At 40.3% G+C, this 14,259-nt stretch overlaps 1 protein-coding gene across 2 annotated transcripts in view; it reads left to right on the top strand.

Moving 5' to 3' along the window:
* GREB1 (growth regulating estrogen receptor binding 1) overlaps nt 1-12,281 on the top strand; it is a 108,939-nt gene extending 96,658 nt beyond the window's left edge. For both annotated transcript variants that reach the window (XM_027787845.2, XM_005238167.3), the window contains 7 exons: nt 1,142-1,346; nt 2,142-2,316; nt 3,193-3,411; nt 5,679-5,814; nt 6,360-6,560; nt 8,187-8,325; nt 10,187-12,281. In XM_027787845.2, the coding sequence (XP_027643646.2) occupies nt 1,142-1,346; nt 2,142-2,316; nt 3,193-3,411; nt 5,679-5,814; nt 6,360-6,560; nt 8,187-8,325; nt 10,187-10,350 (1,239 nt within the window). In that variant the 3' untranslated portion in view covers nt 10,351-12,281. The remainder of the gene's footprint in view (nt 1-1,141; nt 1,347-2,141; nt 2,317-3,192; nt 3,412-5,678; nt 5,815-6,359; nt 6,561-8,186; nt 8,326-10,186) is intronic.
* The last annotated feature ends 1,978 nt before the right edge of the window (nt 12,282-14,259 follow it).

Here is a 14,259-nt window from a genome sequence, read left to right as displayed (position 1 = left end):
GCTGCGCAAATTCTGATGTTGGCTAGTGACTGCTAATATCTGTGTCTAAGATGAAGCCGTGCCTTTCTCAGGCCACACTGCTTGGACTGTTGAAGCGATTTGCGGCAAAGTAGTAAGCAGTAGCACTTCTATCTTGGAGAAAATAAGCTGCTTCCAATAAATAATAACCAATCAATACCACCCTCCAGTTCAGGCTTTTATGTCCAGTTCAAGTTTGAAATGGGAGAACTCAGTCAGCAACACAGCAGCAACTCTGGATGAAACCTCCTGCTCTCCCTCACCCAGTAAACTTGTGCTTGGCTATGCAATCAGAACTGTGCACTGGGTCCTTGTGAAGTCTCTTTCTGCTTCTGCCACCGACCTGCTCTGAGGCTTTGTCAAAAATTCTTCCTTTGCTTCTTTTCCTGTTCACTTGCTCCAAAATGGTGCCTGCAAGCTTGCTGCAAGCTTGAAAAGTGCTGTGGGATAAACCTACATTATTAAACCATTATAAAATATTTTTCTTGATCCACTTTAAATTCCCTTCTGTGAATTCCACTGACATCATATCCAACATTTTGTGCTTTGGCATTTTTAATCTGGAGTGCTTATCTGTGAGGGCTTTGGAGAGGCTCTGTAAAGAGGCACACTTTCATTCCGGGTCCTTAATGACCTTAGTAGGAACTAGGCTAAAATTAGTTGCCCAGACTGGAACAGTCCTGGATGCCTGTAGAAACACAGCTTTCCGAAGCTGTGCTAGCAGACTTGGAAGCACCTAGTGAGTTTCAATGCATTCAAGACTGAGTGATAGCCAGTCAGAAGGGTTGTACTGCGGTTTTGGAGTAAGGTGTTTCTTACCATCTTATGCCATATGGACCTAAATCCTTTTGGAGATCTAGCCTCGAGGTCCTGTGCGCTTGGCAGGTCAGGATTAGCAATCCTACCCAGTCCATCACACTCTCAGCAGCTGAATAAACTACGTCATAGAGTTTTCTTTTCCCCAACTTTTACAAAAGTTGCTTATTTTCCTATTATGCTGATTTAAAATGTAGCAGATTGTCCAGTGTCAGTGAATCTGATTTGTTCTCTTAAAGGATCCGGTTCTCTTTGTTTAAACATCACCCAGCTTAATACAGAAACGCATGCTTCTTTTTGTTTACAGAGTGAAGATTACATAAAAAGCCCCACTTTTACTCCCACCACTGGTCGTCATGAACATGGACTTTTCAACTTATATCATGCAATGGATGGAGCCAGTCATTTGCATGTTTTAGTTGTCAAGGAATATGAAATGGCCATATATAAGAAGTATTGGCCCAACCACATCATGCTTGTTCTTCCAAGCATTTTCAACAGTGCAGGAGTAGGTAAGTATAACAAAGACTTCTAACAAATGCAGGCACACAACTTGGGCCCTTGAGGTGTTGTTGCTCAACAGTGAAATGTAGGCATACACCTTCTAGCTAGTATATCTGATCTGGTGATCTGGATTCTCTCTGAAGAGAATGTGTCACAGCTGAAGATGCAATTCACTTAATCGAGGTCACCTAAAACAAACTAGATTAATTTTACCCTAGAAATACTTACTCTCCTCTATTGATTTTAAAGGGAGCTGAGGGTGTTAACTCAGATGGAGTTACCTACTCTGTTTCCTTGTGGAAATAAGTTATGTGCTGTGGTGCACTGATTAGGTACATCTGTTAGGTAGGTTCTGCTAATACCTGTGAAATGTTCAGCACCTTGCTTTTACTACTGGAACAACTTACAGACAGCAGTAGTGACAAACATTCAAAGTAGGTTGTCATTGTTCCCATGTTATTCAGTTGGTCAATCAACATCTCTAGACATTTGCACTAGGAGATGCTAGTGGAGCCAAGTATCTGTCAGGGTAAAATAATCAGTTGCTAAACCCTTAAGACACTAGCAAATCTTTACCACAGAAGTCAGGCTTCATTTTTTGTGCTTCCCAGTGGGGATCCTATAAGTCGTTTCCTTGGCAAGTGACAAAGTAAGTTGGCTCTGGGGAGTGTCAGGGCGTTAAAAATCTTCAGAATGAGTCATACTCAAGTCTGCAGAAATATTAAGTTCAAAAGGATTTCAAGTTAAAAGCAAACAATTTCTGCCCCTACTTTTAATCAGATGGTTTATGTCCTTGGTTTCAGGTGCTGCACACTTCCTGATAAAAGAGTTGTCTTACCATAACTTGGAGCTTGAACGAAATCGGCAGGAGGAGCTGGGGATAAAACCCCAGGATATTTGGCCTTTCATTGTCATTTCAGATGACTCCTGCGTTATGTGGAATGCAGTAGAAGTTGATTGTTCAGGGGACAGGAAAAGGTAAATAGAGTAATATACGCTTTTTCAGCTGATATCTTTTAACCTTGCCTAATGAGAGAAGTATTTTCCCTAGATATCTGCCTTTGCATAGCACAGTTTAGTGCTTGTTTTTCATTGCTGTCCCCTGAGGTTTCAGTGCCCTGCAGCCTTTGCTGTATAGCTTGACTCCGGTTCAAACCAGAGTTACTGACACTGCAGATTTCAGACGCTAAACAATCCCTGATTCACTGGGCAAGCATGGGTATTCAAATGTACATTTTAAACAGGATTTTTCTGAGGAAGCTAAAAGACATTTCTGTGCAAATTGTGTAACTGGTTTCCTCTGGCTTTCTTGTCAGTCCCAGGCTGTATGGCTCCTTTATTAGCTCCCCAAATCCCCAAACAAATATTTTTGTTTTCATTACTTTAGAACATTGTTTGTACTAGATATTTTTATCTATTCCCAGAACGGTGCTATACAGGATTTACAGCAAAACTTCAAAGAGAACTAAACTCAGTGAAAACTGAGATTTATGGACTCTAGGGGTGGGCTAGAAGGATCTTATACTTAGCACTTAAGTTATGGCACAAAGTCAGCAACCCTCCCAGAGTCATTTGGAACATTATCCAGGTAACTTTAAATTTTTACATGTCTGAGTTAATATTTTGAAAGATCCAGACTAAATTTCAGAACTGTCATAGCAGTCACCACCACACAAGCTCTAGTTAACTTTAAGTTTTGATTAGAGTGAGAGACAAAAAGTTGCAGTCAGATAATGCTGAAGAATCCTGATACTCGTAACTACTTTTGATTGTTAAGAATTGCTCTTCAGCTGAATGAGATTCCGAGTATTATCTATATACTTTAAAATTAACACATATTTGTAATTATTGTAGTGATTATACGTGGACTGAAAGGAATGTTTCCTTGAAGCAAATTCTGCAACATATTGAAGCAACTCCCAATGTCACTCACTATGCCTTAATTGGGATGAGGAAATGGTCCAGTAAAACAAACAGTGCTGAGATCAAGGAACCGCTCTCCTGCTGCCATGTGCACGATTTCATTATGCTGAACGTTGACCTGACACAGAATGTCCAGTACAATCAGAACAGGTAAGTGAAACAGCAGCATCTTTCAACAGATATAATCAACCAAATAAAGGATTTCTTACAAAAGCTCTTGTGTTTTTAGGGGATGTTGCTAATGGGATGCAGACAGATTTCATTTTCTTACTGATGGTTCAAATCCTTCCCAAATTGCCAGCAGTTGGAAAAAAGACATTAATTTCCATAGTTTCAAATGAAACAGTCATATTTTAATTATAGAGCAGACACACTTAGCAGCGTGCCCTGCAGTATTGGTCCCTCAGTTGTCTAGTCTAAGTGGCCTTTTGGGAAACACAGTACTTCTGAAGGAAAGAGGGAAGTATGGGTGAACGGTGCATAATCAAATCTTGTTCTGACATGGAATTGAGATACAGCTGGGCTTTTTACCCTCAGCAGCACAACATGGAACATACTGCATGTGTGCTCATCAGGACAATCAGAAGAAAGGAATAAATAAGCTTTGTTAACATTGGTGGTTGTTTCTCACATTCAGCTGTCTCAGAAATTGGGCTTTTTCGTTTATTGTTCCACATGGGATGTATCAGATTATAATATTGCCGTACGCAGTGTCACCAGTTATCAACTGTATTCACTAGATACGTCATCTCACAGAATTTCACAGATCTATGTGAAATAAGCTGTGGGTTTGGCCCCATTTCTGAGGGACAAGCATTTATTAAAACAGAATGAAGTAGATATCACTAGAGGTGGGGATTCACTTCTCTGAAACTGGACTTTATGCACCTCAGAATCTGCAAGATGTCCATATCGGCTGACAGGTACGACGTGAAATCTACATGTGTTTTTCTGTAAGCTACATGGGATACCCCAGATAATCTAAAATGGCTCTACACATCTAGACTTAGGTAACTGAACATCAGTCTCTGTACTTCTCAGAAGAACTCTCCTATGCCAGGAAGATGTCTTTTGAAGTCCAAGTTTACTTATAACTGCAGGAAAGCACTTCTGCTTTCGTTATTCTGTGGATAAACAGAAGACCTAAATTTCTATTGTCACCAGCCTGACACCTTAAGAAAGAGCATTTTAAAGTTGCTTCCATGCATCTCCTAGTGCAGAACTGTGCTCCCAAGCTGTCCAACTGTATTACCTTATGAAGCATTATGAAGGGCTAATGAAGAGAATGAAAATAAAGCATAATGATAGGAGTACAGGCAGCAATGTTAAAATGTCAGGAATGCCGGATCACACCCCCCATTTCCTGCCTGTATCTTTAAACCATTATCTTCCGTGTGGGTGCTGTTGAGCCTGAAGTATTGTATGACATTCCACGCCTGGGCTGGAAAGGAAAAAGGTACATTTTAAAACACGGAGGCACAGTCAGGAACACCAAATATCCATGTAAATATTATTAAGATGAAAGACAAGATTTTAAAAACCTATAACAAATGCCATGTTTCTCACTGATGTCAGCTGTTGTGGTAATTGCTCAGCTGTCTTGAATCCAAGCCCTGGATGCTAACGCACCAATTCTGCACATCATCCTATTTGCTTTGTAATAATATATTTTCAAAATGAAGAACTGAGTCTGGATTTTCCAAAGGCCAAGTATTTGAGTTTAGTGAGCTTTAGAAGTTTACCTTTTATTACTTTACATCTTATTTTTAAAATGGGACAAATTCAGCTCAGGGATGTTTGGCCTCATTCTGCTTAATTTATTCCTGTGTCTCAGCAGTTCTGTTGTATTAAGACTCCTTGTCTTTAAATAGCTTTTGTCTCTAATGTAAAATGACAATATATCTGTAGAGGAACATTTTAAAAATTACTGGATATTTGTATTCTAAGGGAAAAATGAGTACTCGGAGATGTCTGTGCATTTGACAAATCAAATGTAGGGCCTCATCCATCTCCTTGGAAGTCAAAGGAATTAATTTCCTTGACCTTATCTGGCATAGTAACATGTGTAGCTATTTTCTATAACTACGTTATTGTAGTAAAAGGCAAAGAAAATATTTTAACTCCTAGGTCTTTTCCCTGGCAATTTACTACCTTTCTTCTTCCATTTTCCTCTGTGTTTCTGGTCCTTTCCCCCCCAAGTGGTTCCCTCCCTCATTCTGATCTTCTTGAACTCATTCTAGCCTAGTTTATTATTAGAAAGCTGAGGCCTCTTTCCCTGACTGATAGGTGCTGGTGGAGGGTCAGTACGTTTGACACCTGTCCTTTCTATACTGCTGATCAAAGACCCTGAGTGCTTGCATTTGTTAGTGTGTGATGAGAAACATTCCTCTGAACTGCTATGACATTATCCTTTCCAGATTTACGTGTGATGATGTTGACTTCAACTTGCGTGTCCATAGTGCTGGACTTCTCATCTGTCGGTTCAATCACTTCAGTGTCATGAAAAAGCAAATTGCAGTAGGAGGACAGCGGTCCTTCCATATTAAGTCTAAGGTGGGACCTGAGACCTCGGTTTCATTGTTGTTACAATTCTGTTTTCCTTTTTTGTACCCTGTAAGCAGGAGACCTGAGGTATTTCGGTGCCTCACCAGTTGCCAGTAATTGGGTATGTCCGCCATGTGTTTGGTTTTTTTAATTTATTAATTTCTGAAATCTAAGATATTCTTGGCATAAATAGCCCTTTCCTTAATTATTTTCCTAAAAAACCTTTTAAATAAAACACCTAAACCATCTCTTTATGATCCAAGTAACCATTCACTAAGTTTTTTATCTATAGCTATTGCATTACTCATCTTCATATGACTTCGTATGTAGGAGTACTTTGGGTTCAAAGAAGAAACCTCAAAGACTCTATAAATACAAATATAATTCTGTGAAATGCTGAAACTTTTTTGGTAGCTGGTATTTTTGTCTGGATGATTTTGCTTCTTATATAAATCTTAGATTTGTAGGACAGAGGTATATTTTATACAAACCAACATTAAGTACAACTTGATTGATCAGGATTTATCTGTACTAGAAATATTTTTTCCTCATAGGTATCTGACACTCCAGTTTCAATCTCCCCTGCTCAGTACATTTGTGCTCCTGACAACAAGCATACCTTCTTGGCAGCACCTGCTCAGTTGCTCCTTGAAAAATACCTGCAGTATCACAGCCATCGCTTCTTCCCTCTCTCACTGAAGAATTATAGCCATCCAGTGCTATCTGTGGACTGTTACCTTAACTTAGGACCACAGGTACTGAACAAAACAATCTTCAAGCAGCTCTAGAAATGTATAGGCTATGTTTTGGGTGAGTTCATTGATGCATTCCTTAATAATAGTTACACAGCCTTTGAAGAACCAGGTATTGGAACCCTATAATGTTGAAATAAAAATCTTAAACCCGTAGAGATATTATTAGAGACTTCAAATGAATTACATGGAGAACAATACCAGAGTTGTTCTAAATACTAATACAGTCTTTGAATTATATGAGATTCTGAATTAACACAGAAAACATTTTTCTTGTAAGAATTTTCCCAGTCTGCTATAACTTGGCCCATCCTACAGCAAATATCTTCCACAGGAGTGTTTTACAAATCCTAGCTAGCCTTTAGAAAGCACTTCAAAATACAAATGTTTTAGTTCACTTTTGGATGATAAGATGAGGCAGAGAAGCAAATACCAAGCGAACAGTCAGAATGGGAGAAGATGACATTACATCTCAGGAGCTGTTGGCTTTCCCTGATGAGTTTAGATCTAAAGCCAAGGTCATACTTATACTCAAATGTAGGTCAGACAGAAGTGTGATAATAAGTTGGTGTTGTTCTGGGGAGAGAAACTGTTTTTAACTTTTCACCTGACTTGAATATTAAATGAAATTCAGTCTTGCTAGATTTACTAAACTTCTTTACCAAAACAGCTGTAAAATGACCTTCCCATATATGTTATTCCCAGAACATTTTGAACTATATATTTTAATTTTTTTTCTGGCTAAGCTCTTACAGGTCTATCTTCCCACCATGTTTGGAAAAACAAACTGTGGAAGAGCATTGTACTGTTACTGTCTTCATCCATTGCATTCTTTCAGCTCTAACACATTCAGCACATGAAATGAGTTTAATTCCATTCTGGAATTGTTGCCTGAGCTGGAATATGATGCAAAAGGATTATGGATAAGTACAAGCATCCTGGGCCAGAGTCTCAGTTGCTGTGGGTCAGCCTTCCTCCACTGAATCATGCTGATTTATGCCAGATGAGGGTCTGCCCCAACTAAGTAGTACAATGGCACTCTGGAAACAAAGCCTTGTGTGGAAGTTTCCTTAATTTAAGTTTATAAATCCTGAAAGAGTACCATAAATATTCCTGGTTCCTAGTGGATTCGTGGAGTAGCCACAAAAACAAACTAGGCAAGAGGAAAACTCACGCATTTAAGTATATGCACAACTCATACTGACTTGAGTAATCCTATCATCATGTAAACGAATTAGGCATTTCTGAAGGGCTCTTTTTTGTGTCTAACTTCACAGTTGCTGTATTTACTCATGTGTAGGCAAACTGTAAAAACCTGCTGGGCAGGTCACAGCCATTATGGTTGTGCGGAGCTATTATTACTGCAGCTTTCAAACCCTATCATATCTAAACCTCCTGATAATAATAGTAATGAATAGTAATAACTCATATATAGTTATGAATAGTTCTTTTATGTAGATTTATAATAATTAGAGGGATGTTTAGCATGGAACTATAAAGATCACAATATTTGGAGTTGGAAAGCAAGTCTGAATTTGAAACAGCTGCAAATACTGAAAGCTTGATATCAAACCTTAGCTTTATATGGAATCTTGAAAAATGTTTTTTTTTTCCCCCTCTCCCAATCAGATTGCAGTTTGCTATGTGAGTTCTCGACCTCACTCTCTGAATATCAGCTCCTCTGGTTTGACATTCAGTGGTCTCCTGCTATACCTCTGTGACTCCTTTGTTGTAGCTAGCTTTCTGAAGAAGTTTCATTTTCTTAAAGGTGAGCTGTAATAGTTTTATTACAGAGAATTATATGACCTGGTCTGTGGGAACCTGGGGAAAAATGTATTTTATATTTAAATATACATGCATATATATGTATATATATGCAAATATATGTATATGCATCTATTCATATTTGGCTTTATATGTCCCACCCATCTTGTATGCTTGGTCATGCTGGCTCTGTACTGTAGTGAACTGGTATATAACAGTGCTGTAACTTCTGCAGATTTCTAAGTGGGGAGGAATGTTTGATCTGTGTCATTATGCTTAGTGTATATGCACAACTCCTTTATGTTTGAAAACTGAGTATTTAAGATTTATGTATGAAGCATTTACCTATTGTGTTCTTGCAGGTTTTCTAATTTTCAGTAAAGAATGGGTGATGGACAAGTGTCCACCAAAATCTATTGATTATCCTTGGAAATAGAAGCTGGCTCATTTAAAATGTATTCCTAGTAACCAGTTTCTCCATGTAATTCTTACGATGGTGGATAGCAGTGGACTTTCATTTGTATTTCAGGCAGTCACACTGCAAAATTCTTTCAGATTGTTCTGCTACTATCTTAGGCATTTAGGGCTCTGGGGATTTGTTTCACTCACAGCTATAACTCACTGGAGGAGGAACACCTCGGCAAACGCCCTCTTGAAACAGGCAGAGTTGTTATGAACTGCTGTGTTCTTTGTTGCAGTTAATACAGTTTCATGTAGTATTTGTAGCAAAGTGCAAATTGGGGTATACGGTGCTTTCACTTGCACACGCCACTGAAGCCACGTGAGTGCCAGCGTCTATGCTCATTCTGGAGCAGTGTCAGTGTTTGAATCAGCCTGTGGTTTCTCCAAGAAGGCTGTCAGTAACTGCGAAAGAAAGCAGTGCTTTTGTATTGCATTTTTTGAGTGGCCAGAGGCTATCAGTTTCATTTTGCACAAAGCAGGCAGTTTTTAGAGCAGGTAGCACAAAGTGTATTTGATTCAGGATTTCTTCATCTCCCTTGGCAGTCTGCTTCATTTCCTAACCTGCTATATGAGCATTAAACACCGCATGGCTGTTTGCCTTGTTTCTTATTGTTATATTCTCAGCTGTTTTTTTGTCTTGGGCATTTCCACTTACCTCACCACCTCTCATTCAAATTACTGAATGCTGGTGAGGTAATTATTTCCTCTTAATTGAGCACTTTTCTCAGAAGCCAGGAAATCATATGTGCAAGTTAAAATGGTATCAGCATGCCAGTCAAGACAGTTGATATTGTTTACTAAAATATGACATTTCTCACTTTGGCATTCTGGATTTGCTCGTGTCCATTGTCATACAGACCAGATTCTTTGCCAGAACTTTAGCTTACCAATCTGAAAAGCCGTAAAGTTTGTGATTAGTATTAAGGACATGTTTAGACCGTTTCTGGTCAGCAAAGCACAAAGAGCTTAGTCAGCCCGCATGGTAATTGACTTGTGGCGTAAGTGTTTCGCTGAGTGAGGGTTTCACTCGACAAGGTAATGATCAGTGGGGCTAGAACAGCCATGGGTGTAGGGCTTTTTGTTGTTTTCTGCCAGGACCCATCACCACCTCCTTAGTCCTGTTTTACCCTTCCTTACCCTAAAGAGTACGGAAAGTATTGTTAGTCCGGTTTACTAGATGAATACTAGATGCCTCACCTTACACAAGAAGACCGTGACAAATAGGGAGCCAAACATAGCTGTCCTCAGTCCAGCATGAGTGTCTTAATTTTCTCTCGAGTCCATTTGCAACGCCTGTTGTGACAGTGGTGGATGGAGTTCTGCTTGCAAAGAGGTGGTGGGAGCTGGGTGATCCGAGAACAAAGGGGCTACTCACTTGGGTTTGTTCTTAACTCTGTGCTTAGGTGCCACCCTGTGTGTGATTTGTCAAGATCGCAATTCTCTGCGTCAGACTGTTGTCCGGCTAGAGCTGGAAGACGAATGGCAGTTTCGGCTGCGGGATGAATTCCAGACTGCCAATGCAAAAGAGGACAGACCGCTTTTCTTCCTGACTGGACGACATATTTAATTGGAAAGAGACACATTTCCTGAATGATACAAGAGACTAACAGCCACCATCTCACGAAATAACTTTTGAGAGGGTCTGCTTTCTGAACAGAAACAGGACTGTTTTCCATTGTTTATGAGAATGATATCTAATCAGACAGTTTACTCTCATATTTCCAAACACTGAAGTGACTTTTCTAATTTACTTGTCTGGTGGAAGTCCTTCCTAATTCCTGGGAGAGACACAGGAAATTACTACTCCCCATGGCGGAGATAATTTTGGATCAGAAGGGAAGTCAATGAGTGCACTTCTTCTGTGACAAAAAAAGACCACATAGAAGTTCATAAGTAATAATTTTAGAAAACTTTCTGTACATTCCAGAAATTGGAAATATAAATTCAGGATCAGATGTTGTTTTGCAAGTCTTATTTATCTAACAGCTGGCATAAGGCAACAAGAATTGTTACAGTTTTGCAGTATACTGCTACTGATTGATCTAGGTAGGCTTTTTATATGAAGATTTGTAAAGTATATTTCTTTAATAGTGGGAATGCAGTCAGAGCCTTAATTTTTGGAACAGGTGCCACACTGGATAGTTTTACCATACAGGACTCTTGGGATAGAGAAACGTAATTATATGTCTGGTTTTATTAGCGTAAGGAAAAGGGTCAAGAAAGTAGACTTTAAAATGAGATCTGAACTTTTAAACCTGAAACTGAAATTACCTTGAGTAACTGAAGACATCAAATGGAGAGACTGACCTGCAAGTGACTTATTACATCTGGAACAGTGGTGTATTCTGGTTTCTGGTTAAATTGCTGCACTGCCTGCAGACTTCAAGCTGGGCACAGTGCACTCAAGACAGCAGATGAGATGGTTCTGAAAAACTCTCAATATACTTTCTGGGGATATTTTCTTGCCAAGATGCATTAAGAGTGAGAGGGATTCAGGTTGAAATCTAAAACATGTTGTAGAATGCACCAGGTGTCATAGTATTTTGTATAGTCTAATTGTGAAGTCAGTGATCACAGTCTTTGTCTAGGTTTTTGGAAGTGCTCTGAGTTGCAAACTTCCCTTTTGTCTTTATGGAAACAGCGTTAACTTCACTCAGTCCAGGTACAGGAAGGATGAGAATAGACATTGTCAGAAGCCATCTAATATTTGGGCAGTCCTTTCTTGCTGGATACACCAATGGGAGGATCACTGGCTGATGAAATGCCATTAGGTGCCTGAGTCCATTACAGTACTGGCCTTGAAATGCAAACATCAGTAGGACTATGCCAAAGAGCTAATTTAGGTTCATTTACAGGGAAAAGGTAAGTTCTGTAAGTTTGAGAGACTTAGATCACTATTTACAAGGTAACTGCTAGAAATCAGTGTGTTTCTATATTTCATTGTCCTTGTTTCAGAGTGAGAATTCATTTTAAGTTTTGGGAAGGAAGGGAAGCATTATCCTATGTAAATAGTATTACCTGTTCAGTTTTCACTGGTTTATTAGTCAAACTTTTCTAAAGTATGACATTCATGTCTAGTCCATCCTTCATAAATAAAAGTACTGCATGGACATCTGTCCTGGTGATGTACAGGACTGTCAAGTATGATTTTGTATGTCAAGTAGGGAGAAAAAAAAAAAAAAAGGGTTGGCTGAAAGGGGTTAATATAATTAAGGAATGCCCTGAACTGATCAAGAGAAACAGTACTGCTTAATGGCCTGAAGCATAATGCAGCCTCAAAGACATAAGAGGTTTTACGAGAACTCAGAACTAAAGACAGCGGGTTGAAATCTCCTTTCCTGTTACCAAATACTTCAAAAACTTATACCAGTGTCTGTTAACTTTTTCTGTGTTTTAGATCTGAGATTTGCTTTGCAAGTCTTTAGAAATCCATTTTCTTCAAGAAACTGAAAAAAATGCCTGAAGTATATAACAATAAATAAATAAAAATATATCGCATCCTCTCTTAACATTCTTTTTTTGCCACAAAATCTTCAAAACTTTGCCAAAATGCAGCTGCTAGTGGACTGAAACCATCACACTCCTGTGTTTTGTTTCACTGTTAACCTTTTGCTCCATGAGTTACCTACCTACTGTGTCCTGTCTATAGCACAGAAGTCTTGGGACTGGCCTCACCAGACATATGTCTGTCATGTGACCAAGTGGAATTGTTCTCCATCATGGAGTATGTACATAAGCAATTGTATATAGTGAAACTTGCTTGCATAGCCCATTGTCTGACAGAGCATAACCTGTTATCGGACCAGACAGGCACTTACTGTGTGACCACAGTGTAGTTCCTGGCCACCATACAACCAGCTATGTACTCAACATGGTAGAAAAATACGGCATTTTGTTCACAGGATGCCAAAAGTATAATGGTGGATGAGTCAGGAAAAGCACTCTCCAGAGCTCCATCCAAGTTTCTTCATCCCTGACCTAGTTTACAAGGTAAGCTCTCTTATTAGAGTGTAAGCTTTCAGAAAGAGGGACAACATAGGGTTTGTGTCCAATTGGGACTCTGAGGTGGTACAGTAATACAGATAAATAATAATGATAAATAAAACCAAATCTATTTGGGTGGGACTGGCAGCCCGTGCTGAAACTTCTGTGCTGCAGTTGCTTACCATAGGGGCATGTGTAGGGCTGGGAACCCAGGTCCCAGCTCCACCCTTGTCCTGCCTTTTTGTGGGAGGAAGTTACTGGCTTTCAGTACCGGTGACCTTTGCAAGAAAACTTGGCCCATGCGCATTATGTACGCAAATATTTTAAGTATTTCCTGTCTGACTTTGGACATGGCAAGAAGATAGAGCTCTCCATCACACGGAATGATTTGATAATGTAGTAGCAAACAAAATAAAAGGCATTGCCTACATGATTTTACAGGCTTTTTACAGCCTCTGCGTCTTCTCTAGTGCCTTCCATGCTTGCTGATTTAGTCATCCACTACTATCACCTGCAGATAGGACTGTTAGCATGTTCTGTATTGTGTGTCAGAGTGAAGTATTTTATGATTCAGCTTCTGCAAAAGACAGTATCCAAGTATAGAGAAGGTTACTGGGAGGGTGACATTGTTTTCCTTCTTACCATCCTCTCTCCCCTACCCAAGCACTGCACAAGCACTTAAGCAATAATGTCTGTTATCATCTGGACGTCACAGATAATTTGAACACTAGAGGATGTAAGGGATTTCATCCCTCTCTAGCAAGTGCCTCCTGCTGTGGTGATAGGGAACGCACAGATCTTGGCTCCCACTCTGCATCTAAAAGCAGCTGCTAAATATTGCTCGAGAAGGGGCTGCTGTTCGAAGGCTGTATCTGTGACACTGTGGTGAAAGGTGTCACACACACAAAAAGAAAGAGGTACAAGTAATAAACAACCTGAAGGAAAGGTCGGGGTAGAGGTTTACAGGGTGGAAGATGGAGAGCAAGGGAAGTGGGGACTATGAACGGAGGCAGCAGCACGGAAGAAGCTGGGGGGCAAATAGGGCTCCTGGCTGCAGTAGGAAGTATTTGCTTGGGCACAAGGACTCTGGGCAGGGGCTGTGTGCAGTATGGAATAAATAGGGTTTCCATGGCAGGGGGAATTCAGGTGGGTGGTGTGAGCACCCAGCTCAACAGGTACCATCCATCTGCCACAGGCTCTGGGCTGGGCTGGCTGCAGGGCTTGGTAGGGGATCACAGGACACCAGTCCTTCCTGGGGTCTTTTCCCAGCTGCTGCCAAGGCACCTGTAGCAGACATGCCCATGCCACAGCTGTTTCTCAGAGCGGTAGTGCATTGCGATTATCTTAAAGACCAGCCTCTGCTGGCACCCACCTGCCACGCGCTGCCTACCCGGCGAGCACAGCCCCGCACACCGGTGGGCACCTACATGCCGACTGCACGGCCTGCCACCGCATCGCGCGCTGCCGTCCCGCTCTGCCACCCGAGTCCTCT

The sequence above is a fragment of the Falco peregrinus genome, chromosome 7, assembly GCF_023634155.1.
Source record: "Falco peregrinus isolate bFalPer1 chromosome 7, bFalPer1.pri, whole genome shotgun sequence".
Taxonomy (NCBI): domain Eukaryota; kingdom Metazoa; phylum Chordata; class Aves; order Falconiformes; family Falconidae; genus Falco; species Falco peregrinus.
Note: the sequence above shows the minus strand (reverse complement) of the source record. Positions and strands in the feature narration are given on the sequence as shown.